Source organism: Anomalospiza imberbis, chromosome 1 (genome assembly GCF_031753505.1).
Source record: "Anomalospiza imberbis isolate Cuckoo-Finch-1a 21T00152 chromosome 1, ASM3175350v1, whole genome shotgun sequence".
Classification (NCBI taxonomy): Eukaryota; Metazoa; Chordata; class Aves; order Passeriformes; family Viduidae; genus Anomalospiza; species Anomalospiza imberbis.
Window position 1 is genome coordinate 95,203,949 of NC_089681.1, and position 27,731 is coordinate 95,231,679.

The following is a 27,731-nucleotide window of genomic DNA, read 5'->3' on the forward strand; positions in this document are numbered from 1 at the left end:
CCAGTGGAAGAAATATTTGCAGTTGAGCAAGGTGCTGCTATGCAGGAAGTAAATAAAAGGCTTCTGAAATCCCAAAACAGACATTTCTATTTTTAATTCAGCTCCTTTTCCCCTTTAACACTCACAAAAAACATTTGCAGTTGCTGCTATAGGACACAAAATCATACATCACTCAGATGCAGGAAAACCCATCTCGTTTCCTACCTGTTGGATGAGCAGCAGGGGATGAGCAGCCTTTCTTCTACTTACAAGGTAGAAGGAAGCATGTCTGGGGTAGTATTATGGGGAGCCCAACGAACAAGCTTTGAGGACAGCTGTGCAGCCACTTGGATGCATGGTGGATGATCCATCCTTTTAAGTGTGGCTGAAGGAGGTGGATGCAGTGTCCATGCTGTCATTCTTCACACAACATCTGTGTGCAGCACTTGTCCTCTCCTGGCCCAGTGCAAGCAGCAGTAGAGGCTCCCTGGTCACTTTGGGTCTGTCCTACTTTGGGTAGAAGATGCACACTTTCCCTCCCCAGCCACTGCAATTCAGAGAGCCACAGAAATCACAGAATCATAGAATGGTTTGGGTTGGAGGGGACCTTAAAGACCATCTAGTTCCAACCATGCTGCCATAGACATCTTTCATTAGGCCAGGTTGCTCAAAGCCCCATCCAACCTGGCCTTGCAGGGATTGAACAGCCACAGCTTCTCTGGGCAACCTGTTCTAGTGCCTCACCACCCTCAAGGTAAAGACTTTTTTCCTAATATCTAATCTAAATCTACTCCCTTTCAGTTTAAAGCCATTGCCCCTTGTCCAAGAGGCAAGACGGAATTTTTCGTAACTCCTGGGTAGCAGGACCCGGGGCGGTAGCTCAGCGAAGTCCGCGGAAAAGGAGGCGCCCAGGTGCGCCCGGGGGAGCCGAGCCACTCCGGCGCCGAGCCCACCACGGTATCCCGGTGCTGCCCGCCGTGTCCCGGTACCGACCGCGGGCGGCACCGCGGTAGAAAGGGAGGAGGGGCCCGGGACCGTCGCCGCCGTTCCCCACCGGAGGAAGGGGCGGCCCCGGCTCTCAGTGGCGGAGGCGGGGCCGCTCCCGGTGCGTCACGGGCCGCCCCGGCCGCCACTGCCCGCCCGCGGAGCGGCGCCGGGGTATGGAAGCGGCAGCGGCCAGAGCTCGGGGAGCAGGTGCGGGGCGGGCGGCCGTGCCTGTCCGCGGGGCGGGGAGAGCGCGGGTGGGCGAGGGAGGCGGAGAAACCCCCTCGGAGACACGACCCAGGGTCCGGGCGGGGGTGGCGGCGGAGCCGTGTGTCCGCGCCCTGCCCGGCCGCTCTCAGTTATGGAGCGGCGCGGCTGCCATGCCGGGGCCGGGCTTCCCCTCTAGAGCGCCGGGCTGGGAGTGGGGCCGGAGCTGAGGCTGGAGCGGGGGCGGACCCGACCGCCCGCGGCAGGGCGGTGGTCCGGGTTCGCCAGCGACCGGCTGGCAGCGGCCGGAGCCGCTCTCGGCAGAGCCAGACTCGCGCCCCGTCCCTTTCCCCAGGTCCGGGCCCCGCAGGAGAGGGCGCAGTCATGGTGCCGCATCCCGGCCAGGAGCCCGCCCGTGGCTAGAGCCGGCCCCGGCCGGAGAGCTGGCACCCTTAGCCTGAGGGCATCCCTCAGTCTGAGCGCCTCCCCGCGCGCCCCCGGCATGGAGCCGGGCGGCCTGGAGTGGCTGCTGGTGCCTATGCAGCAGCTGGTGTCGTGGGGCGCCGCGGGGGCCATGGTGTTCGGCGGCGTCGTGCCCTACATCCCCCAGTACCGGGACATTCGGCGGACCCAGAACGCGGAGGGCTTCTCCACCTACGTCTGCCTGGTGTTGTTGGTCGCAAACATTCTGCGCATACTTTTTTGGTAAGCTGGCTGTGTTTCTGCTCAGTTCTAAAGGTTCGTGCTTGCTTGCCAGTTGTAAAGCTTTGGTTGGAATATTTGAAGAAATAATGTTTTACGTATGTTTTCCCTTCTCTTGAAGATCTAAATGCTGTATTTCCATCAGTGTGTGAGTCTTATTAAGTAGAGTGAACTGGGCTGGGTAGCATGATCTGTTTCCCTTGCCAGATCTGATTATCAGCCCTCTGATTTCCAAGATGAAACTTTTTAACTTGTTGGCAAAGAGGTTTATGCTAAGTCAGGTCTTTTTTCTTGCTGACTGTATTTTGCATTTCTCATGCTCCTCTATCTCCATTTTCAGAGTGAAAGCCTCGGTACCACCCACTTATTCTAGTGTCTAGTTGGCATTAGTGTCACTGGAACACTTGCCATACATATATTCTTGCATTTTCCCAGGATGCCAGCTGGCTTCAGAGGGGGTTCACTTGTAGATCTTCATGCACAACTACAGATGAAAATTTTCATTCTTGGATAAGCAAGGAAAGGATGTGCTGCCTTTCAAAAGTAAATTTCTTTTGCTTTCAACACCAGTTTCAATAATTAAGAGCAAGTTTGTTTCCATATTTTGGTCTTGTGCTGCTGGACAAAGAAAATGTTATTACTGCATGATTTCTGTGAATCAGTGCTATAAACATCTTGCTCATTACTTCTTATTATATAGGTGCTACACTACTGAGAATGTACTTGGGAAGCCAAAGATGTAATGGTCTGGGCAATTACTGAAACTAAGGACAGTTATTCTGTTATTCTGTTTTGACTACAAAGTAATGGTTTTTAATCCATAAAGAACTGATAGGTAACAGGCTGCATCCGTTTGTTAGTTTCCAGGTTCTTTTTAAAGAAACCTCCTCTGACTCTGTATAATGGGTTCGTAGGTTCTGCTATAGCTGTGCTGGAGCGGAAAACAGGAGACCCTTTCTTGGCACCACAAGCTGGCAGTCAAACCGAGGAGTCATCACTAGATCAGAGCTACTTGTTGCATTGGAACTGTGTTTTCCTGGGGAGAAGTATATAGAGAAAGCAGAGAGTGGGAAGGAAGCAGAGGAACTGGCAGGAGGAGGAGAAGTGAAGAGCCTGAGCTGACAGTGTTAGAAAGAGAAATAGTGTAATTTTTGATTTTACTGGAGGTAGTCAAAATATATAAATGGCTTACTCCTGAAAAGAGATGCTGACAGTTTCTAGATAACTCAGGTGAGTGCATCTATTAAGTGAGACTCAGACTATGGAAAAACTGAAAGATCTTTAATTTGAATTGATTTTAAGTACATCTAGTTAAGAGACATGTGACAGTATAAATACTTCCAATGCAAGTAGTGAAAAGTTATAATTTATGTCAATATTTAAAGGCTTGTCAATATGTCAAAAGAGAGAGAATGCAGTTATATTGATAGGAGTATGTATGAGTAGTTAAGCCACATGATAGTATCACTCCCTGGCACATATAAGTACTGTGTAAGTTCTGGTCACCTTGGAGCTTGGCATGGAATGGCTTCACGCAGGAGCCTGTAGAAACCTTTGTGTCTGTACTTGCAATGAATTGTCTCTCTCTAGTTCTGCTAAACTAAAAGACAAAAGAGTACTTGCATAATGATAATTCAGTGTTCCCGGGAGAAAATATTTTGCTTGTCTGCCTAAAAAATTAGGCATCCCTGGTAGTTAGTTATAAGCACCAGTAAGTCATGAAAAGGCTTTGGAGGGTGGATGTTATACTTGGGTATCTGGATGATTAGAGGAGGGTTGTAGAGCAAGAGTCTGTGATTCGTGTGAACATTGTGAAAATGCACCTTGGTAATTCAATTTTTGCATTATTTGGTTAATGTCACCTATGGCTGATGCGTTATCTGGGACACAATGCTCTTGATAATGACAAAAATAGCAGAATTATTTTAATTGTATATAAAATATTAATTGGAGGATATTAGAAAGTTTTTATTTATTTTGTTTTAGATTTATTAAAATAATTTAATCAATTCTGGTGCCAGGACAGAATTGTTCCTACAAGTAATCTTGTTCTGTATGTAATTTTTTCCCACCCATTTACCAGTTGACATCTCCTTCCCTTCTGATTTCCCAGATTAATCCAAGTCTCTCTTCTTAGAACTCTACTGCCATAAAGCTTCCGGTTTAATTTGGTTTCACTTCATTACCTCTGATTATTAAGCATGTGATTTGAGCCAGAGTAATTTTTTCTGGACTTCCTCTCCACCCTGATCCAAAAAGAAGTACTTAAATTGTTAGGCTTTAAAAACTTTCAAGTTTTAATAGTGTTGCTTTTCAGGACTTAATTATTTCCTAGGATGGCTGATGTTTCTATTGTTTTTTAGTTGTTTGTTTTGTTTTTAGCTTCAAAGACATTTCTGTAGTTTGTTTCTGTTGTGACTTCCAGGTTTCGCCTGAAATTTCATGTATTGAATTTGCAGCTCGCAAGGACAGACTCTTCCTGCCTCTTACGCCTTTTATGCCTCTGTATTTTTACTCTTGGGTGGTGCCGGTGTTTCTGTATTTGTTACTCGTAACAGACCCAGTCCTCCTACCTTTCCCTTATGGCTTTATTATACTTCCTTCTCCTCAGCTATGGGGGCAATTCCCTCGCATTCTCTTTGTGGAATGATGCATTCCACAGGTTCCTATAACTGTACTTGGTTATTTCAGAGGTTATCCTTTTTTGGTTTAATGCCTGGTTTTGTTGTGGTTTAAGTTTGACCTTTCATCTCCCCTCCAAATAGAGTACTTGCTTCCTAATCTTCTTGGCATGTTTAATGTGTCAATAGAGTTTCAGCTGGTGGATTGCACTGTGACAGTAGCCAGTGAACAAAGTACTATTCAGATCAATCCTGTTTCCATTTACCTGTTCTTAATAATTCTGTTTCTCAGATTAGACTGTCTTCAGTGGTAAGCTGTCTTTTGAAGTCAAGAGGACTCAGTGCAATGCCTCTCTTCCTTGTCATTCTTACGTCTAATCACTTAATTTCAGTATGTTCCCAAAGAACTTTTAGTTTACTAGTGATGACAATAGCACAGTATCCATTTTTCATGCTTCTCTTTCACATACTGTCTCAAAATGTCATCTTTAAGGAGCTGTTTCTGCTTTCAGTTATGTGTATTTGGCCTTGCTGTGTTCCAGCAATGTGCCCGAACTTTGTGTGAAAGGATTGGTCTGGGAGAATGAAGACAGGGTATGGATAGCAATGGGTGTGATTTTACTTCACTTTATTTATGCATGCATGGCTTTTGTTTAGGAAAAAGAAACTAGAAGTTTGGCCATGTTTAAGTCTTACGCACTTTTAAAGAGGATTCTTAAAAAAATAAAGGTAGGCAATTTGTGCTTATAACATCACAAGGGAGTCACTGTTTAGTAGTGTGAAGAGCAGATTATGTGCTGTAGTAGATTTTATACCAATTTAACTTTATTTTTAGTAGTAATCTATTGTTACAATTTTATCTAACACATCAAAGCAATATGTATTTTGGGGTGCTAGTATAGCTGCTGGATATGATTTATGGCTGCATCAGCTGTCCCTTTGTTTAGTCCAGCCATTGTCATTACTGCTTCTCCTGTCTGTCTTCTCCAGCTCCACAGGCCATTATTTCTCTGGACTAGTCAACTTGGGGAAAATCTACAGTGTGCATAGGCATTGAGAGGCAGTGCAGAACTCCAGGCTTTGTAATTCTGGTGCATATGAAAGTGTATGGCCTGTTCAAAAAAAAAAAAAAAAAAACAAACCTGATAGCAATTTTTTCCCTCTACATTTTTAATTAAACACTTCATTACCATTTTTGATTGCTTGTGCCTTATATCTTATTAAATGTTCTTGAGTTAGCTCTGTGTTCTTGCTCAAGTGATGCTTTGAGGTGATTAATTATCTGTTTAAGGTGTCCCAGGCTGTTTGGAGGTTGTGGGATGGCTTCCAGAGTTCCCTGTGGCACTAGACCATGGTGCACACATCATCTGGGTTTGTGTGGCCTGCAGGCTGCCAACTGAGTAGCTTTGCATTGTCATGATGGAGAACAGGAATGAGAAGGCAGTGAGAGTTGTGTAATCAGTTGGGGGTGGGGGATGCAGAGAAACTTAGTTGTGAGTTCTCCCTCTCTACCCCCTCTGTCTCTCTTTGCCCTTTCTTTTTTTAAAACAGAGCTTATAAAGAGATAAATTACAGTTTCTTCTAATACTAAAATGAGAATAAATAGGTAGAGGAAAAGGAACTATAGATTTCTTACAAATCAGTGTAGACATTTTTATATATATCTTGACTAAGTGCAGCCAAAAGTACTTAAGTTGCCTGCTATCCCCAGAAGTTTTTTGGGATTTTTTTTCAGTTTTACCTTTTGTAAAATGGATATCATTATATGATAGGGTTTGTGTATTTTCCAAGAAGACAATGTTCTTTCCAAAGGTTTTGAGTTGCAATTCCAAAGGACACTGTCCTAAAACTCATACAGCAGTGCCACAGAAATCCAAAACCAGAAAATAAAACCATCCAGTTTTGGAGTTGTTCTCACAAAAATAGTTACCATAAGGCAAACCATGGGAACAAGTTCTGATAGCCAGGGACAGGATGGAGACTATGGACTGTGTTATTTTTGAGCAGAGGTAGCCCTCTACCCGTTCCACATCAGTTGATGATAAACAAAAAGTCTTCTTAAAACAGCAATATCAATAGAGCTCAGAGCTCTCTGTGCTAGACTCAATTGAATAAGCTCCCTGTTTAAGAATAAAGGTTTAGAGACTCAAGTATGGAGCTGGAGGTAATTTACAGAGAAATTGTGAACTTGCTCTTGTCAGGGGTAGATTGCTAGGTATTTATTGTGCTGTAACATCTACAGTGCTACTTGTGGACCAGGTCCCTTCTGTCTTGTGTTGCTCTGGCTTTGGAAAGCAAAGCTGTGAAGTCTGAAGGACTTCCTGCAAGAAAGATAAACTTGTGCTTTTAAGGCTTCTGTTACTAAAATGAATCTTGCCAGTTTTTACCATATGTGGCATGTGGGATGATGCTGTGGATCAAGCTGATGGAATGACTACAACTTTGAAAGATTGCCTTACATATGGCCTGCTGGTATTTTGCTCAGATATTGAGAGCAAAAGTGTTATGCAATTCTTCCTCTCTGTGTAAGTGCTGCAGAGCAGGGATAAGAAGTGCTACTTTTTTGTGCAATAAGTAAAGTAGAATTTTGTATGCCCAAGTGAGGAACTTCATTTAGGATGATGCATAAAGTCTTGGAAGTTTGCATGTCAAGAGATGTATCAAAAGATTGTTTTGCAAAACTAGTTTGTTTCTTCTTCCTGCTTAAATCCTACAGGTTAAATTTGATAATTGTGTGGGATGACTTTCAGGACAGCTGCTGTGCTGCTACCCTGGGCTATCTGTTGTGATCCTGGTAGTGTGTGGTTTATCCTGTGTGCTTTCCCTGTTGCCTAGAATCTGTAACTTCCCAAAGAGCTGAAAAGCAGACAGCAGATGAAAGCTGGAACAGCATCCAGGAGTGTAGGAGGAAAGAGAGTGGTCAGAGTCATGGTGATGTGGCTGCACCAAAAGCAGTCAGTTTTATTTTCAAAGATGTCTTAGGAAAAGTGATAAGCAAACCTTTTATGTTTGGTCTAGCTTAGGCTTCTTTTTCACAATTGGCATTTGCCATTTCGAGTAGGCCCAGGACTGGAATAGCAGGATTATTGCAGAATTGAATTGTACCAATGGAATTAGGTCGTTTTCTCAATTACTTGTTAGTCTCTGCTCTAGCTTGAATGTGCACTTCTCTTGTCTTCATCACCCTGAACATGCATTAGTCATTTGAAGGCTTACACTAATAGCGTGTAAGCCACTCCCCGCCCTTTATTTGCATATTTGACTAGTACAGGAAATAAAGGGTTCTTTTGTTTTTACAAATGAAGTAAACAATGGAAAAGCACTTTGTCTCTTTGTAGTCTGACATATGAACTCTGAGTTCCTTGAATACTGCAAGCGTCACTGTTCACTTTGTTACACAACACTGTAGTTATAGGATGAAAATGCAGAATAACGGTGGTGACCCCTCACCCCCAGTACTTCAAAGCTAATCTTTTCTGCAAGCCTGTTCTAGTATCCTAAGGCTCTTCACCTTTTTCTCATAAGGTGCTTTAATTACCTTCATGTGCCTCCTCTCCTGGCTCCTGCTTATGCAGAGACAGGAATAATGTCTGTGAGGCAGAAAAGAAACAGAACATGGAATGGCATGCTCTCCCTACAGGGCTTACATCCCGTAGTGCTCCTGGCTCAGCCTGGCCTGAGGAGTCTTAAACTGGATTAAGTGTTGCTTTGGCAGGCCCTGATATTAATGCAAAATAGGGTAAGTAGCTCAGAGTGGTGTTTGTCCATGATCCTGAGCAAAATGAGTGTTCTGGCTTTACTTTCACAGCCTCAGGAACCCAAGAGTGGTCCTTGACAGTGCTATTCCCTTCAGTCTTGCTGCCCAGGTAGTGTGGTGTAGTTTGCTCTGCCTGTTGGTCTCCATGGCAGCTGTTTGTTTTCCTGTATATGTGATCTAATTTAGTGGGTTGTGTTGCCTGCAAGACTCAATCTGGAATTTGGTGTTTGGGGAGATACATTTAATATGAGTATGTTTTGTTATATAACCTTCGTTGTTGTGACTGGATGGATTTGAAAAACCCTGCAGGTGGTTTGTATAGTTTGAAGTTCCCATAAGAATTTTTAAATCTCCATTTTAACTCTCTTGTGTGTTGTGAGTTTTGTTTTACTTTTTTCCCACTTAGTGTTTAGGGGGAGAGGGTCTGTAGCAGTACTTGAATCTCATGACAAATTGTTGTGATCAGAGAAGCAGGTGGCTATGCTTATTTGTGTTTGTAGTGAGTGGGTATTTATAAAGCAGACAGTACTTTCGTGAGGCACCCATTAGTGAATGACCAATAATCTCATCAGAAGGGAGAAGCTAACCTTGCAGTAACCTGTGGCTGGATTTACTGTCATAATAGGCTTCTAACTTGTTGTGCTGCTAGCTCAGCCCCTCTTAAATGCATTACTGTATTTTTACATGCAAATACATTTGTAATTGTTCTAAATCTGATGTAAACTGGTTTATAGTTAACTGCTCTGTAATTCTCAGTAAGTCTTTCCCATATTTTTTCTTATCCCTGAGTAAGAGACAAATATAATAGTATTGAATTCCTGTAGATGAGGGGAACTTGGCCACAGTCAGCAACACAGGCTGAATGAGCTCTGGAATCATGAACCTGGAGCATAGGCTAGACTAAACTTTTATTCTTTTCCCCTGCATTTTGAACTAGTGCAGTGAAAGCCTTATTTAGAGCACACACTGCTTATGATTATGCTTATCAGCTGTGTTCTTTATTTTCTTCCTCATAGTGTCCTCCAAATTTGTTACAGTAAAGGCTCCATTGAGGGTAGAAGTGGGGGACTAAAGGTCACAGAACTACTATTCCTGCAGTAGTAACTGGTGGGCCCTCTGGCAGGAGTGTGAAGGCTCAAGGAGTTGTACTTTTCTTTAGCTGTATGCCTGCCATTAGACAGGAAATACTTGACTGTTTTCACTCATGTGGGTGCCTTGGCTCTTCTGCACACGATTTCCAAGGAAGCTAGTCAAGGGCTTTCCAGTCTCTGTCCCGTTCCTTGTTAACTGACTCATAACAAAAAATCTCTCTGATGAAATGGCTGCAGTGGAAACACAGTAGTGTGAGGCAGCATGATGGTGAACCTAGCTGATTTCTACTAGCATGGAGCTTGGCCATAAAAGTAGCCCAGGCATAACATTGCATTTTGCCAGGGTGCTGTAAAACAGGAACTGTCAAGAAGAGGGCAATAATTGCCATGCCTGTGAGTCTTGGGACTCTGTCAGCATGATGTGGTTGAAGATTGACCTTAGTAATTGTGCTGTTAGGAAATTTAGAAAGCCTGTGTGCCTCATGGTGCAGGTGAGGGAGCTGGGGAACACAGCAATATGTTCTCACCAAATCACTTCCTCAGCATCTCTGTTTTCAAGGCATAAAACCTGGCAGAACTGAGCACAGAGAAGCAGCTCACTGTGATGTGTGTGTCACCTTCCTGTTGTAAATGCAATATGCTTCAAGGGCTGCACATGATGAGCTTCCACCCTTAACCCTTTATGCACTTACAGAGTGTGTGGTGGGGATTGCTGAGCTTTCATCAAGTGATGTAGGAAGAGCATTACTGATCTCCACTGAAGGGTTCTCCTTTTCCTACAGCAGAATCTTGTGCAATCACTTAAGAGTAAGCTCTTCAATCAGGACTGGCCACAATCCAGGTTCACCCTCTGTTGTGTGAAGGAAGTGTACGGAAGCTCCCATGACACATCATCTGTACTTCCTTACTTCCCTCAATCTTGGTCCAAGTAAGGCAAAAATTGATTAAATTGTTGTTGTGTTCTGCAGACCTTTTCCACTCAGATGTCTAGACAGGGCTGTGGGTGTTTATTTCTTTATAGGGCAAGTGCTGTTGTTTTTATTACTTAAAAATGGAAAATTGAGAAAGGAAAGTTTTGCACAAAGTCCATGTAAAATCTTTGGAGTGTGTGTGTGGAGAGCACACATAACTGGTGTTAATGTGGCATAACTCTCTGGTCTGTCTTTACCGACTTGCTGCTAAATGGATGTGATTCTCCTTTCAAAACAATAGGTTTGCTGCTGGCTTTTGAAGCAAAGACTTAAGCTTCTCTCTTCAGCATCTCTAGGATCAGTCCACTGGGATGTTGAAATAAGGTTCTCAGATACTTCTGCTCTGAGCTCCTCTATGGGCAACTAGGTCTGTCTGGTGACTCTGACTTCCTAAGCCTTCCATACCTGTTACTGTTAGCATTTCCTTTTCCAGGTGCTTAGATGTTTTGCATACTTTCTTTTCCTTTTTTAGGTTTGGAAGGCGTTTTGAATCCTCTCTTTTGTGGCAGAGCATTATCATGATCATTACAATGTTACTGATGCTGAAACTGTGCACTGAAATTCGTGTGTCCAATGAGCTGAATGTGAAACGCCGCTCTTTTGCAGGTCAGTGATGGGAATTACAGAACTTAAAAAGATTATATGAGTTTTCTTAAATTTTTTTCCATTCTCACAGTTACTTCTCAATTGTGGGATTTTCTCCTGCTCCCTCTTAGTATTGCAAAATGAAATCAAGTTGAAAGTGGTGCAACCCATCTTGTGCTGTTGCTGCCTTCTCTGATTTTTTGTTTTAGATACTGAGACTTTATCCTTCAATACATAGCAATTGAAAACGGAGCAAATGCTGTTCATATATCCAACTGTTCTATTATTTTTTTTTTAACTTGAACTGTGTAGTCTGTTTTTAACAACTCAGGCTGGAGAAAGCCAGCATCCAAATCAGGCAAAATACAAAATTAACAAATACCCCAGTTTGATATAAAAACCTCCAGTTGATGGGACAGTTCTCTCCCCTGCATAAGAATGCTTTGAAAACTACATGGAGTTTTCCATGGAGGTGAAATCAGCAGGCATGAACAATAGCTTCTTATCTTTTATCTTGTATTTAACCTCACTGCATCTTAAGTGCTCTAACCTAGATCTCCTGGTACCATTGTTGGGGTAACAATAGTGTCGTGGTTTGGCACAGAAGTGAATTTTCTCAGGAAGTTGGTAGTCAAACCAATCAGTGGTCAGGTTTGGATATTGGCACCTGGAGTGACCACTGAAGGTATGGACATGCCTCTGAGAACACAGGGGGCTAAAAGCAAGAACTCCCAGGGGAATGCTCTCTGGTCTTGAGAGTGCAGACTCTCCCCTGCCCAGCCACAGGCTGGGTGGGGGAGTGGAAGCCATGTGGCCTGAGAGAGGTAGGCTGAGGGGGCTGAAAGATTGGAACCGAGCCAGGATGGAAGGGTGGAGAGAAGCGGAGATGCCTTTGTCCCCCTCCCCCCAGCCCAGAGGGAAAGAGACAGAGAGATGGTGGCACCTGTAAATTTGCTGGCAGAGGAGAAGGAGAAGTGGGGGGGGAAGATGCCCAGTCATGGGAGTTGGCGTTCTGAGCAGAGATTTCAGCTGTCTGGGGAGTCAGAACTTTTAACCCTATCCTGGGCAATGAAGGCTTTGTAAAATATTACTCCTCCTCAATTTGAAGTAGAAGAGAGACAGTCCAGGACCTGAGATGCTAGAAGAAGAAATTTTTAGGTGGGGGGGAGATGATGGAGTGGCTTGTGGCTGGACTTTTCTTGTTAGCCATAGACTGAACCAAATTCTCCTACAATAGAGGCTGCATTTTAGGGGGATGCAGTGGTGAACCGAGAGACCTGCTTCAGCAACTACCAGCACAGGAATGGAAAGAACAGAGAAAAGCTGAGGAGGGTGTGGTGATGCCCTCTGTCTTCAGGAAGAAGATGATCTCTGTTCTTGAGACCCTTAGCCCCAGAGGAGGAAGAAAATGGGGGGGACTGTAGTCCCAAGATGAGAAGCTGAACTGTTGTCTCTTTTGGTCCATGGTAAAGCATCCTTAATGGAGCCCTATGAGCAGTCTGTCCATGCACGGTGGTGAGAGCACTGTGACATGCAAAGGAGAGTGTCACCATGGCAGATTTTTGCCGGGCGGTTGCCATGTGTGACATGGAAATGCAGGAGGTGGCAACTGTGTTTTCTGGGGTGTCTATGGTGCAAGAGAGACTTCTCTCTCCTTTGAGGGACTGAGTATTGATTATCTGAAGGGAGGCAACTTGATCAGGAATCCTGGGTGGTGTCTCACTGGTTTTGTTATTAAGTTTGGGGGGGAGGAGGAGTGTTTTAGAGGGTCTTCATCCTGGATTTAGTGTGTATGTCTTTTATAGTAGTAGTAGTTTAATAAAGTTTTTTCTTTTGTTATTAAGTTTGGACCTGCTCTGTTCCCGATCACATCTCACAGCAATTATTTGGGAAGGTGCATTTTCATGGGGGTGCTGGCATTGCACCAATGTCAAACCATGACAAATAGTTTTCCATATTTGTTCCCAAGTTTTAAAGCTGTATTTGTGGTGCCATATGTATGCTTCGTTGTTGACTCAGTACAGAAAGGGCCAGGCTTCTTGTTAATTTTCTTGTTGATTTTGTTCAAAGTATTGTAATATTTTGGGGCATGATGGTGCTACCGTGCTAAAGAGCTGAATATTGAAATACAAACATGGATGTGCTATGCCTTTACTCAAGAACCAAGAGGTGCCTGAAGCAAGATTGTCACATGTACAGACAGCTGAAAACATCTGGTTGCTTTTGGGAATGTTGGCAGACCAGAGCAGCTTCTTCATATTCTTAGAGAGACAGACACTCTCCCCAGATCAGCCTCCCACCTCTCTCCAACAAAGATTCTAGTAATGCCCAAGATGTTGTGACAGATTTGGAGCCCCTTGAATTTATGAACTATACTGAAAACCAGTGGACAATATTTGCTGAAAGGAGACTCTTGGACATCTCTCCTTACTTGTGCAGCCCAAACTCCACAAGTAGAACATGGACTCCTGTGTTTTTTACATTAATATTATTTTCTCTTGCCATTCAACCAGTTTTGCTGGTTGACTTAATCTCCTTTGTAACTTGTATGTTATTATAGCACTCTAATCCTTTGAAGAGCTTTGGTTTTGACACTGGAAAACTCTCTTGTGTAATATACAGTTTTCAACTGGCAGAGGAAGGTTAGAGTGAAAAAGGTTTAGCATGCAGCATGGTTGCAGATGAGGTCTGTTCTCTCCTTCTTGATGTTGGGCTTTGTGACAGTATTTTTGAATAGATTTTTCCACCAGAGGCAAGGCAACTGCTGTCTCAGCTGTTAATACATACATATCCACACACCCAGTGTTGCTGAGGTAACAGGTTGTTTTCTCTGATCATGAAAAGTTAGAATTTATGTAGTCAAAAGTAAGAATCAAGCTGCCTGTTTCATTGTTTCTTAATCCTTTATTTTCCCTTCATAGGTACACTGCTGTTAGGTTGTGCACTGAGACTGTTCTGGGACTTCCTACTGCTCAGTCCTATCTTAACATTGTGGGGTGGGAGCCTTAGAGAAAGCATGGGGACGAAAATTTCTGGCATGTTTTTGTCTGGCTATTATTTTTTAATTAATAAAATGTACTAACTGACTAAACTGCAACTCAAATAACCACTGTTGCATTTAATCATAAAAGTCTGTTTGTCTTTCCTTTCTTTTTTTTTTCCTTCAACTCTTTTTTATGTAGCTGCAGATAGTGAGGATGAAGAAATCAAAGCACCTCCCAAGAGATCCTATCTGGGTATGTACTGTACAAACCCATTCTGTCTGAAGTTGTCCCCTTAACCACATATTTCATGATTTGCTACTTTTTGTGACTATTTTTGGAAATGGTTGCATGATCATTTCTATAGAGAATGTTTACATTACCTTTTCTTGACTTACTAAAACCTGGTGTCTATTGTTTTTATGATTTTTTTTTTAAATTTTTCACCTGTCCACTTTTAACTTTCGTGGAAAAGAGGAAAAGCTGCTTTCAGCTCTATTTCAGAAACTAATTCTTTGAAGGCAGTTGAATTGACACATTGTGTGTCTTCCTTACTTCTTCCCCAAGCTGGACAAACAAAACAGAGATCCACTTCTTCAGACTCAGTTGGCCTTTTTTCAGTTTTGGCCTGGAGGAAACTATGAAATATACAGCAGTATCTTTCAGCAGATATTTCACTTTGATATTCAAGCAAAGTGCCTGCATCCTTGTGAATATTCCTCTCTTTTTCATTATAGAGCAGCCTCAAAATTGTTATTTGGGAATTAGTAATGCCTAAGGTGAGAGCTTCCAATCTGCAGTTTCAGAGTTGGAATCTATGTTGTTTAATTTCCCTAAGGAACAGGAAATATTAGGTGCAAACCAGCCTTGCAGTACTTTTTCTACTCTTAATAGTTTGGAATGACAGTTTGAGTCATGGAATTGTAATTTTGTTTTAAATTAATGGGGTATTACGTCAAAGAAGTTACACTGACACAGAAGTTCCCCAGAGTCAGCTTTTAGACTGGTTTTAACTGAACTGATTCGGAATCTTCCATTGGTACCAGCTGTGTTCTCTTGCAGTTCTTGAGTTAGTGAGGGATCAACTCAAATGGCAATATCCAGGGCACAGAAGAACAATGCTGTGGCAAAAGGAGAGTCTGTGTATTTCTCAACACACAGTTAGTCAAGCTGGAGTTAGCTCTAAGAAACTGCCCCAGAGTGGTATTAACCTGAGTGCTTTCTTGAAGCCATAAGGCCATCCCTGCTTAGGTTAAATAAGACTCTCTTTTACTGATTCATCTTCTGGGTCTCCCCTTTCAGATTTAGGGGCAAAATCCATGCTTTGGGAAATTTATCAGTTTTTTTTGTCTTATACCAGTATTTTTGCAAAGCACCTTTTCTTTTTATATTTTAAAAACATTATTTTTTCAGGGTTTGGTATCAAACTATTTTCTATTTGTTTGCCTTTTACTCTAGTTTGTGTGGTCATTCTCACTGGCTTGCAACACTAACCATTGGAATGTAAGGTTTAAGCAGTTATCTTCCTTGTGCCTGTATTCCTGTTGTCTTTTACTAGTTTCCAGCAATGCTTTATTTACAGTCTCAGAGCTATAAACAGTTGTCAGCTTCAAGTGGTTAAAATTAAACAGAAATAAGTAACTTAATGCGACCTTTCACTTTTTTCATTCAGTTTTTTTCCTTGTCTTTTTGGTTAAAAAGTCATTTGTTGGTAGTTTGATAGCCTAAAAAGATGTAGAATAAAGCACCACACATCTTAATCCAGCTGGTCTGAGACATTTGGTTAATAGGTATTACTTGAGTTTTTTTTTTTGGAGTTACTTAGCAAAACTGGATTAATTTAATTATTGCTAAGGAATAAGACAGCCTTACACTACTGCTCAGAAGTTTAAAGACTGGGTGGGGAAGTCTGAAATATGACCATTCTCATTGCTATAAAGAAATTAGAAATGTTTTAAGCTGTTTGTGTATAATGTGCATACAGAAGTATGTGCTGGTGGTATAAAGAGTGGGGTGCACAGTGCTGTGTGTCACAGCATATGTCATACTCAATTTACATAGGGCTTAACTGAGCTGTGCCCTGCAGTGCTGTGTTTTGCTACAGCTCTGGGGAATCTCACTTAAGAGATTAGCTGAGGGGAATATTTACCATATTTTCATGTGTTAGTGCATTCTCATTATGTCCTTTAATGAGTTTTAATTAAAACTTCTGCTTAAGAAGAACAAATTGTTTTTTAATTTCCTTTGAATAATTGAGTGGTGTAAAAACTTTTTCAATGTATTTTTAGGCTTCAGAAATAATTATGTTATTTTTCTGGTCATGTAGTAAATTATGCTTGTAAATGAAGATGATCTCTGAAAACTATTTTGTTATAAAGCTGTTGAACAATTAATCTGAAAATGTACTGGGCTACCAATGAATTTTAGGTGAACTTGTTAGATAAATACAGAGGCATTTGTTTAGTGCTTCTCCTTGAATAGGAAGTGGACTCCTGCTGAGCTCCCCAGATTGTTTTTTCGTTTTATTGTCAGTAGTTCAAGAAACCACTTAATGCCACTGTTTTTCCACATGTTATCTAAAAAAGCCTTTATCTCTGTCACATGATTCTGAAAAGTGACTTTATCAGTTAGGACTGAGAGAGAGTTGAGGGTGTGTGGGAAGGTTACTGCAGTTTGAGTGGCCTAAAAAATTTATAGTAAGGTTGGCCCCAGGGTGTAGGGTTTTCTGATTCCATACAGAAATAAAATTATTTCCTTTTTTTTTTCTTGGCAAAGGAAAGATTAAAAAGAAGTAGCTCCAGTTCTGAAGGGTTAATGCTTTACTTCCTTTGTTTTCTAATTCAGGTATCTAGTTCTACCTAGTGCCTGGGAGCATGGCAACTGCCAAGCTGAGCGAGGTGCAATTGAGTTGAAATTTGGGTTTTCGCTAGTTCCTTGTTTCATGATGAGATGATTTAGAACAAATGTGAATAAGTGTATTAATCTGTTTTGCTAAAATACAAATTCCATAGATATATTTTGAGCCCTGTAAGTGTTGGAGACTTTTGGGGTAACAAAACCATTAAAGAAGTAACAAAACACTACCATAGCTCCAAAGAGCCTGTTTTGTTTAAAGTTTTTCAGAGTGGTTTGAGTGTGTGGCAGGTGAGCCTCAGAGTGGATGGGACTTGTTGGTTTTTTTTTTTTCCTTCTAAGTAGATGGTTAAGCATTTAGAAAGACATTTCTGTGATTTCCTCCCTTCCCTCTCTGCAGATGGTTTTAACACTTGCTATATTACTGAATCCTGAACCTTGGTTTTAACTCAAAAAAACCTCATCAAATCACATTAAATTTTAAAACATGATTTAAAAAAAAAAACCCTAGTGGTAATGAAACAGGAAAAAAAAAACTTAGATTCATTGAATACCTGTTGCAAAATACTGTAAACTACTAAACATTTTTTAGGGGGGGGAAATGTAAAATGTATGTATCATTGACTTTGCAGACTTATATCTGCATAATAACGAGGAGACAACAGTAATGTGAATTGAGCAGGTGTAGGCATCTGCTGCATGTTTCCACTGGCAGTGTGACAGCCTGGTGAATAACTCACACATCCACCTCTCCTTTTGTCCATGCTCTTTAGTTAGCTCAGGGCATCAGTTGGCTTGTGTTGTTCAACAGCACCACCACAGTGTTGACATATTTTAGAGCAGCACTACTACATTACATGTGCCATGAAGAATCTAAACTTTATTTAATCAGCTCTCTGACTTCTTCTGTTCAGTGCTAGGTCTGTTTGGGCTCAGCGGGGAATCCTGCACAGCTTGCAGGCGTGCACTGTGTTTTTCCAGGAGTGGTCTGTAAGTAACATGCACAATGTGCTTCTCTGTCCAGCCCTGACACCCTGAGCAGAGCTGGAGACGCAGAAGAGGCTCAGCTTTCCTTGCTGGTTGTGGGTAGCACCTTGGTTTCATTGAAAGTGCTTGACTTCTGCACTGTGCTGCCCAGTGGTTGAATTCCCTGTACAGCTGGAATGATGAGAGCAGAGTTGTTGCTGGTGTGTCACCACCTCTATCTGTGCATAACTGAACATGGAAGTGCTCTTGGAAGGATTTTGATCCCTCCTCCCCAGGATTATATGTATCGTTGTTAGACTAATTTCATAGTGCTTTTGTTAGTACTTTGGGGGAGGATGTTCAGGAGAAGGGATTGTAATGGCATATCTGTGAGAAAACAGCATGCCAAAAGGATATTTTTTGCTTGTTTGTTTTGCTTTGTTTAGTTTTGCAGTTTGTTTGTTGTTTTTTTTTTTTATTAAAAAAAAAAGGATTTAAAAAAAACATATTAATGGGGTTCTAGTTGTTGAAGAATTCAGGACTACTCTGCCTCAGAAAATGGTACCTGTCTGCATTGACACTTTGGTTGTAATTCTGTGTATGATGGGAACAGTCATTTCCCCATGTCTTTCTCTGCATCAACTTTTAGACCTTTCAGGAGACAAAAGAGAGTAAGAAATGGAGATTTTAAACACGTAGGGGCAATTTAAAGTTTGTTTTAAGTAAATACTGAAGTGGTAAACATAGGTGTCTTTTTTTAATACATAAGTTTGGTTTCTTTTTAGTCAATATTGCAAAAGAGACCAACACAAGTCTGAAAAATAATTTGTCTTTACAGATATGGGTCTGTGCTGGAGGTCTAAGTTACTTACTATTCAAACATTTCAGAATAATTCAGTCCAAATAGAACACTTGATTTTTTTAAAAAGGAGCTTAGAAATTGTTGGCATACTGAACAGATTGAACAGATAACTTTTTTTTTTTTTTTTTGTTAAACTACAGACAGATAGGGTATAGTTTCATTTAAAAAGTTGTTCCTTTATTTTCATAGGGAATTCGTCCTGAACCATTTCAAGTTCAACACTAAAATAATTTTCTTTCAGAAAACATGAGAAATATGGGTTTGGATCAGTCTGTTTTATGTTTCCAAGTAAATACTCTCTTTCAGGCTTTGAAGTTCCATTCAGTGTAAATCCTTCTTCAGCCCCTTAGGCTAATGGGCCTCAAAATAAAAGTTCTGTGGCCTTTTATGTCCTGTTGAAAATGTTGAAAGTGGTTCAGTAGGAGGGCATACCTTTTTGCAGGCTTATCTGTTATTATTCATAAGGTATAAAAGGGAAGGATAAGTTTAAATTCTATATTCCAGAGAGCATTTTCCTTTCAGGAAGACAGATGGGAAGGGAGAAACCCAAAGGATGATTGTTGAGGCCTCTGAGCAGCTATGATCTCTGCCTCTGGCAGTTTGCAGTTTCCTTAAGGTGAAAGATCCAGAAATACACACACCCACTGCAGTGAGGTGGAGGCATGAGGCCAGTCTGTTTCCTGCCTGACTGAGTGCTGTGAAAGCACATTTCTGTTCACAGTGGTCAGGAATTAATTTTCTTTTAAATTTTCCCATTTCCCTATGCTGGAGGCAACTGGCCCACGTGGTTCTCTGGAAGGTGGAGCAAAGGGAGAGGGAGAATTGCAGTAAATCCAGAGACTTACAGATGAAGTGGTGAGGGATCCAGGTGGACAAGTCACTCTTGTAATGCATGGCATGTAGCAGGTTTAGGCCTGAGAGACAGGTGGTGGCTTTGCATGAGAGTTAAGGTGGTCACCTTTGAAAAACCTAACGGTATTTCTTTTCATGGGATGCATGGATGAACTGGGTAACAGAAGTGGAAGAGACTGACATTACCTGTATGACTGATATGTAAAGTATGAAGCAATAGCTTCCAAGTCTTAAACTGATCTTAGATGTATTGTTCCATTCATGAGCTTCAGACTTATCAGTAGTTATAGTTAAGCCATATGGAATAATCCAGTGCTGTGGACTCACCCTGGCAGGCAGCTCTTCCCAGCAGAGCCACCCACACGCTCCCCTGCAGTGGGTGGGAGGGGAGTCAGAAGGCTAGAACTGAGAAAATTCCTGGGTTGAGGCAGAGATACTTTAATAGATGAAGCAAAAGCTGTGCATACAGGCAAAGCAAAACATGGATTAATTCTCTACTTCCCATCGGCTGCCAAATGTCCAAACATTGCTAGGAAAGTAGGAATTCATCATGGGACATGATGGAGACAAAATCCATAATTTCAGGCATCCCTGCTTTTTCCTCCTGAGCATGGTGCTTACACTTTCTATGATTACTTGATGAATATGTGAGCCAGCACAGGCAGACTCAGCTGTGATTTGCTTATCTCCAGAACAGGGCAGGAATCTCAGGCATGTTTGATAATGGTGCCTCTTTGAAGCAATCCCCTCTGACTGCCCCCCTGAACTGTTATGCTAGCTCAGTCTTGGGGGACAGCTGAGGAGCAGAGTTTCAGAAGCCAGGAGAGAGAGGCTCAGTTTCCATGTGTTTATTTTCAGGGGAGAAGGAGGAAAAAGAGACCGAACAATGGCGGAGTGGGTTTTTATCTAGGTTTTGGGGGGTTGGGGCCATCTGGCCTCTGGCCAATAGGTTCCCTCTAGGGTTTAAGGGTCATTCTAACATTCCTATCTGTGGGGGTCTGCTGCAGGGTGATACCATTCCTTAAAGAACTGCAGCACCTCCCTCTTTTCTGTTAGAAGGTTACAAGAACACTTGATTCATTTTGACCCTAAGCGTGGGTTTTCCCACCATTTACAGTCCTTGGGGTAGGTATGCTTTTTTAGGTTTGTCAACTCTATGTGGTTGACTTGTGAGGTAGAAATAAGACTTGTGATGGCTCTGAAAATCACACGACGTACTATCCCGAACACTATGGTTACAAGGAAAAGGATAATTACAAATAACATAATTGTTCTAAATATAGAAGTCCACCATCCAGTGATTCCCCAACCCTCGAACAGTTCTTTGAACCAATCTTCAGATTCTTGCTTCACTTGTCCAATCATGTTCATGTTTCGAAGGGCAGCATGGATGTTTGGAGCCTTTGCAGTCAGGTTCATGCAGCACAGTCCTTCAAATTCCTGGCATTCATGTCCATGCAGTAACAGAAGGAAATCTATAGCAGCACAGTTTTGCAGTGTGGCCTGTTTGGTAATTTCCTTGTCTTCTAGGAGAGAGCTGATGGCGGTAGATGTTAAATTTGCCTGTTTGACCACCCAGCACCCTAGATGTCCCAATTCACCTAGAGCTTTAGCTGCTGCTACCCACGGAAGGAACAGGGATACAGCAACTCTTTTTGACTTTGCCCAATGGAAAACATCTGCATTACTATTTGGGTCCAGAATGTCTGCACTCCTCTTTTGAATTTTGTTTGCCGAGTTGTTCTTGTGAGTCCATTCCCCTATTAAAGTTTGGTTGGGTGTCAATACGGACAACCGCCCTATTGTACATGGTCCTCCTAGAAGCCGAGATGGAATTCCTGCCCATGCTCTGTCCCACAAACCAAGAACAATCCCTTAGGGAGACTTTTGGGACTTGAATGTGATGGATTGTCTACTGCAATATGGCTTATATTATGACACCACCTTCTTGCAGTAAACTCTCCACAATATTGTTTTATAACGTGGTACTCGTTAGTGTTAGCAGTTTGAGGGATACCTGAAAAATGTATGCAGTAAACTGCAGGGGAGGATCCCAATAACTCTAATTCTTGGGGTTCCTGTGCTACCTTGGGCAAATTCCACAACCACTCCTCTAAGCGTTTCATCTTCCCCTCTACATGCTTCTGTTGCTCTTTTTGTGGTCGGGGAGTGGATTCTGGAATTTCATTGGACCTATGTTTGTCCAAGCTTGCTGGAAACTCTCCAGCCTGCAATGGAATTCCTACCAGACAGGTGGACGTAGGATTCTTTGCTGCTGCCATGGACAAACATATGTTTTCCTGCTGAAGTGTTTGAGCCAGGGTCACCCAGACATTTTGACGCGGCTGAGGGATGATCCATGCGTCTGCCAAACTGTTCAGCATTAGCAAGATGACAACTTGGATGGGGTTCATCACACGATTTAGTGGAAGGTATATTTTCTCTAAAAAGGAAACACAAACATTTTCATAACATGTTAAAAGTTTCTATTTCTGTCGGAAGGTTCACTTAGGAAGATTCTCCTTCCTCCATCCGATGGTGTCTTCTCTTTGCAGCATCGGCTGCTTGCTTCTCATCCCCTTCTGTCTGACCTGGATTCTTGGGGACAAAAGGTTTTACCCACTTCTGGGGAATCTACCGAGGGCCTGAGGGAGTAGTCACACATGCATAGCCTCGGCCCCAGGTCAAGAGCTCATAGGGTCCCTTGGTTTCCCAAGTTTCTGGATCCCTAATAAACACCGGTGGACGCTGAGACAATTTGAACTGTTCACCACTGTTAAAATGCCGTGTCACGGGTGGACTCATGTTTTCAAATGAACAGTTCAGAAAATTGATGGTAAACATGGCTTTACAGAGCTTCTCCCGTGCAGACATCCACGCTGTGGAGTTGCTCTGCCTATCCAAGACCTTCTTGAGCATCTGGTGAGCATGCTCAACCACAGCTTGACCTGTGGGGGAGAGGGGAATGCCAGTCTTATGTTCCACTCCCCACTGCTGGACAAATTCTAGGAATTCCTTGGAAGCATACGCTGGGCCGTTATCAGTTTTAAGTGTGCGTGGAACTCCCAATACAGAAAATGCTTGCAATAGATTTTGCTTAGCATGCACTTACCTTTCTCCTGCATGAGCTGAAGCATACATTGCGCCTGAATATGTGTCAATGCTTACATGAGCATATTTGAGACAACCGAAACTAGGAATGTGTGTGATGTCTGTTTGCCACACTTCACAGCTGCCAAGGCCTTGGGGGTTAACCCCTATGCCCATCGATGGCACGGCCTGAAGCTGGCAGTTGGGACAGTTGGCCACAATGGCTCGGGCCTGACTCCGTGTTAGCTGGAACTGTCGAACCAGGCCAGGCACATTCTGATGATAATGTTGGTGACTTAGCTTTGCCTGTTGGAAGACATCAGGGAGACGTGCTTTCTCAACTGGTGCAGCAAGGGAGTCTGCATGGCGATTCCCCTCTGCTATTTCGCCGGGCAAATCGGTGTGTGACCTCACATGCATCACGAAATACGAGTGCTCTCTGTGGGAAATTAAATGAATCAGCTTTGTGAGCAAATTAAAGAGTTGTTCATTGTCTATTTCTTTGAGCACTGCCTGCTCCGCTCTGGACACTACCCCTGCTACATAAACTGAATCTGTTATCAGATTAATTGGTTCTGAGAATCTCTCAAAAGCTCTTACCACTGCAGCCAGTTCAGCCACCTGGGGAGATCCCTCCACATACTCAACATCAGCTTCTCCATGCTGGGTCTGTGGATTTCTCCAAGTCATCACCGACTTGTGGGACACCCCTGATGCATCCGTGAGCACTGTGAGAGCCTTGAGTGGTCTCGAGCTCCTCTTTTGCTGAGGAAGAAGGTGGAATTCCTCATTAAACAGCTTATGAGGTGGGGCATGGACCGATATTTGTCCCCTGTAGCTGTCTAGACTGTCTGGAGACTGGCATTGCTCTGGAGCAAATGCTCGAACTTCTCATTAGTCAATTTCTCTGGAGCGTCCTTTCTTTCCTCTGCAATTTTAAATGGAAGGTGAATACATGCAAAGTCACAACCCGCCAATTCACACAATCTCACCCTGGCCTTCCAAATCAGCTGTGCCATGAGCTCCTGTGGCTCAGTGATGGTCTTGGATCTTTGGTGAGATAGGAAGACCCATTCTATGATCAAGAGTGGATCTTTTTGTCCCTTAACCCACTGAAAAATCAAGCCATGCAGATGTGGCAGCCTTCCTAGAATAATGAATTGAAAAGGTGCGTTTGTCTCATACTGATGAGCCTGTCTCTCTGACAAGGCCTTCTGTACCTTTTCAAGTGCCTTCTTTGCCTCTGGGGTCAGTTCCCTGGGAGAGTTTGTGCCCCTCTCCCCCTTCAATAACTTGAAGAGAGGACCTAACTCTTCATTTGTGAGGTCTAGCCAGGGTCTTACCCAATTCAAAGACCCACACAAGGAATGAAGGTCTGCTAGTGTCTTGGGGTTACAATCAATTTCCAATTTCTGCGGAACAACGGTCCTTGCAGTGATTTCCAAACCCAGGTACTTCCAAGGTGGCATCCTTTGAACTTTGTCTTCCTGCATTTCAAATCCAGCAGAGGTTAAAACCTTAACCACTAGGTCAAGCGTGTGTTGGAGTATTGAGTCATTGGGGGCACACACAAGTATATCATCCATGTAGTAAAGGATGATAGCGTCCCTTCTCTCCGCACGTACTGGAGACAGTAATGAGGCTACATATTGTTGGCATATGAAAGGACTCACTTTCAGGCCTTGAGGCAAGACCTTCCAGTGATAGCGTTTCATTGGTGTCTCTCGATTGCCTGTGGGAACTGAGAATGCAAACCTTGGGGCATCTTCAGGGTGCAGTGGAATTTGAAAGTAACAGTCCTTGATATCTAGGACAGCCAATTGCCAATCTCGAGGGAGCATTGTTGGATTAGGCATCCCTGGCTGGAGTGGTCCCATGTCCTCTACAATTTTGTTTATTTCTCAGAGGTCATGGAGCAGTCTCCAGTTGTCCTTTCCCGGTTTCTTTATTACAAAGATTGGGAAATTCCAAGGGCTATCTGTCTCTTCTATTTGTCCTTGAGCCAATTGTTCCTCCACAAGTTTCTCTAGCACCTTGAGTTTCTCTTCACTCATTGGCCACTGCGCCACCCACTTTGGAGTATTATCCAACCTTTTTAACTTTCGGGTGTGTCATGGTTTGACACTGGCGTGATGCCAGCGCCCCCATGAAAATATACTTTTCTAAATAATTGCTGTGAGATGTGATCAGGAACAGAGCAGAGCAGGCTTATCTTAGTAACAAAGGAAAGAACTTTATTAAACTACTACTACTAGAAAAACTACAAACACTAAATCCTGGATGAAGACTTTCCAAAACACCCCTCCTCTTCCCACCTAATTTCTAAACAAACTTAACAGTGAGACACCACCCAGGATCTTGATCAAGTTGCTACCCTTCAGATATTCAAATACTCAATCTTTCAAGGGAGACAGGAGTCTCTCCTGTGCCACAGACTCCCCAGGAAACACAATTGCCACCCTTGTGTTTCCATGTCACACATGGCAACCGCTCGGAGAAAATCTGCCATGGTGACACTCTCCTTTCTATGTTACAGTGCTCTCACCACCGTGCATGGACAGACTGCTCATAGGGCTCCTTTAAGGATGCTTTGCCATGGACCAAAAGAGACAACAGTTCAGTTTCTCATTTTGGGACTACAGTCCCCCCCATTTTCCCCTGGGGCTGAGGGTCTAAGAAAAGCGGTCTTCTGCTCCTCTTCTTCTTCCTTGAAGATAGAGGGCTTCTCTACACCTTCTCTCTACTCCTCTGCTGGTAATCACTGAAACAGGTCTCCTGGCACACTAACGCACTACCCTAAGTGCAGCTTTTGTTAGGAGAATTTGGTTCAGTTTATGTCTAACAAGAGAAGTCCAGCCACAAGCCACTCCATCATCTCCTTCTAACTCGAGAATTTCTTCTTCCATCATCTCGGATCCCAGACTGTCTCTCTTCTACTTCAAATCAAAGAGGAGTAATATTTTACAAAGCCTTCGTTTCTCAGGAAAGGGTTAAAAGCTCAGACTCCCTGGACGGCTGATATCTCTGCCCAGCAGCCGATTCCCAAGGCCAAGGCTGGGCGCCTTCCCCCCTCTTCCTTCTCCTCCGCGCCGGCAAAGTTACAGGTGCCGTCTGGACTCTCTATCTCTTCCCTCTTGGGGGGGGGAATGACAAAGACATCTCCGCTTCTCTCCACCCTTCCGTCCACAGGAGCTGGCTCGGTTCCAGTCCTTCTACCCCTCAGCTCACCTCGACCAGGCCTCATGGCTCTCCCTCCCCCACCCAGCCCCATGGCTGGGCGGGGGAGGTCTGCACAGCACCTTGACCGGAACCAAAAGAGAGCGAGCTCTTGGGAGTTCCTGCTTTTAACCCCCTGTGTTCTCAGAGGCGTATCCCTATCTTCAGTGGTCACTTCAGGTGCCAATATCCAAACTTGACCACTGATTGGTTTGACCCAACTTCCTGAAAAAAAAAAAAATCACTTCCATGTCAAACCACGACAGGGTGGGGCGCCTCACAGTGGCTATTTCTAAAAATCCTGGGGTGTCTTAGGAATGACCAATTTAACTCCCCATTGGGACATGGTATCTCTCCCCCACAGTGGTGCCTTGTAATCTGCAACGAATGGACGGACACTGGCTAATTTTCCATCTGGTCCCTCAATTTGCACAACGCTTTTTGAAATTTTCGCCAGGGTGGTACCTCCTATACCCTGAAGTTTGCCTGCCACAGGTTGCAGTTCCCACTGTGGTGGCCACATGGTCTTAGGTATTACCATGATGTCTGTGCCTGTGTCTAAAACCCCCTCCACATGGAGGCGGTCTGATCCACAGGCTAGGTTACATGCCATCGAAGGTTTATCCTCTCCCACCACTTCTGCCCAGTAAATTTCTGGTGGCTTCCCTTCTGCAGTAATATCTGCTGGAATAGGAATAGCCTGGGCAAGAATTTGCCCCTTTTCTAGGTAGAATGGTGGTTGTGAACAGCGTGCTAACAGCATTAAGCTTGTTGTTTTTCCCTTAGTATTCATGGGAGCTATCTCAATTTCCATGGGTGTGTGTGCTGTGTCCCCAATACAAAATACTCACGGTCCATGGGGTTAACCTTTGGGTCTTGTGAGATGTTAGACAGGTCCACTATAATGACTTCCCAATCAGTAGATCTGAAATGAAAACCTTTGGTAGTCACCAGGCGATATCGGCCCGGTGGCTGCTGATTCTTATTAATTTTTACATTTTTGTTTTTTCGCCCTCCCCCACCCTGGGTCCCGCCCTTCCCCTTAGCTGTTGCAAGAGTGGCGTTCTCCCGTGGGGGTCCCGCTATATTTATATCTTTGCGCGCAGTTGTATTGGTGGTGGGAACGTGCTGTTTAGTCAGTTTTTTTGTTTGTTGAACTTTTTCTGTGTCTGATTTTGTGGGCAATTTCTTGCGAAATAGCCTGGTTTCTTGCAACGATGGCAAATGATGTGTTGTAGCTGGTCTGATGACATCGGTTTCGTCTTTGGTCGAGGCATCTCTGTTGCAGCAGGCTGTGTATGTGCTGTCCCTGTACTTCTGTCAGGATTACCAAGCAGCTCTGCTTTCCTAGTACAGTCTTCAGTCATCTGTGGAAGACTAGGTGATGGATCTAAAGGAAGGCTCAGAATAATTCTCCAGCAGGTATCGTTTGCGTTCCTTAAGGCCATTTCCTTAATTAGTTCTGCTTGTATAACTGGGTCTGATACCTGTCTCTCCACTTGTGTTCTGAGACGATCGACAAACTGCAAAAAAGTTTTTGAAGGAAACTGTTTAATTTTAACATAACTGCTTTTGGCTTCCATTGTTGGTAACTGATAAAATGTTTTTTCTGCAGCAGTCCAGATCCTATCTAAAATTTGCTTAGATAATGCTCGAGTTTGTTTCTCTGGACACTGCCAATCGCCCTCACCACATAGGTGATTCATTGTTAAAGGGATTCCATCATTATCCTTTGCTGTATTAGGATTTTGTTGTAGTTCCTGTAAAAGTGTTGTTAAAGTTTTCTTCCACCAATTCTCCCATAAATCATACTCTGAGGGAGTTAATAAACACCTAAATAGATCTTTAATATCATTAGGAACCATTTCATTTGAATTAAAAGTTGCTCTCATCATGCCTTTAAAAATCTCGCTTGACCTCCCGCATACCTCTTTTTTATCTTGATAAGATAGTGGCTGGTAGGTTCTGTTACCATTGCTCCTCCCAACATAAACTACAGGAGCTACAGATGGTA

The 27,731-nt window shown here is 43.2% G+C and overlaps 1 protein-coding gene across 3 annotated transcripts in view; it reads left to right on the top strand.

The window, feature by feature from the left end:
• The first annotated feature begins 1,026 nt into the window (after nt 1-1,026).
• Nucleotides 1,027-27,731, top strand: part of SLC66A2 (solute carrier family 66 member 2) — a 72,190-nt gene continuing 45,485 nt past the window's right edge. The window contains exons 1-4 of one of the 3 annotated variants that reach the window (XM_068200713.1): nt 1,027-1,173; nt 1,526-1,875; nt 10,785-10,918; nt 14,080-14,133. In XM_068200713.1, coding sequence (XP_068056814.1) covers nt 1,673-1,875; nt 10,785-10,918; nt 14,080-14,133 — 391 coding nt within the window. In that variant the 5' untranslated portion in view covers nt 1,027-1,173; nt 1,526-1,672. The remainder of the gene's footprint in view (nt 1,174-1,525; nt 1,876-10,784; nt 10,919-14,079; nt 14,134-27,731) is intronic. The other 2 variants (XM_068200719.1, XM_068200725.1) reach the window with 2 other exon arrangements.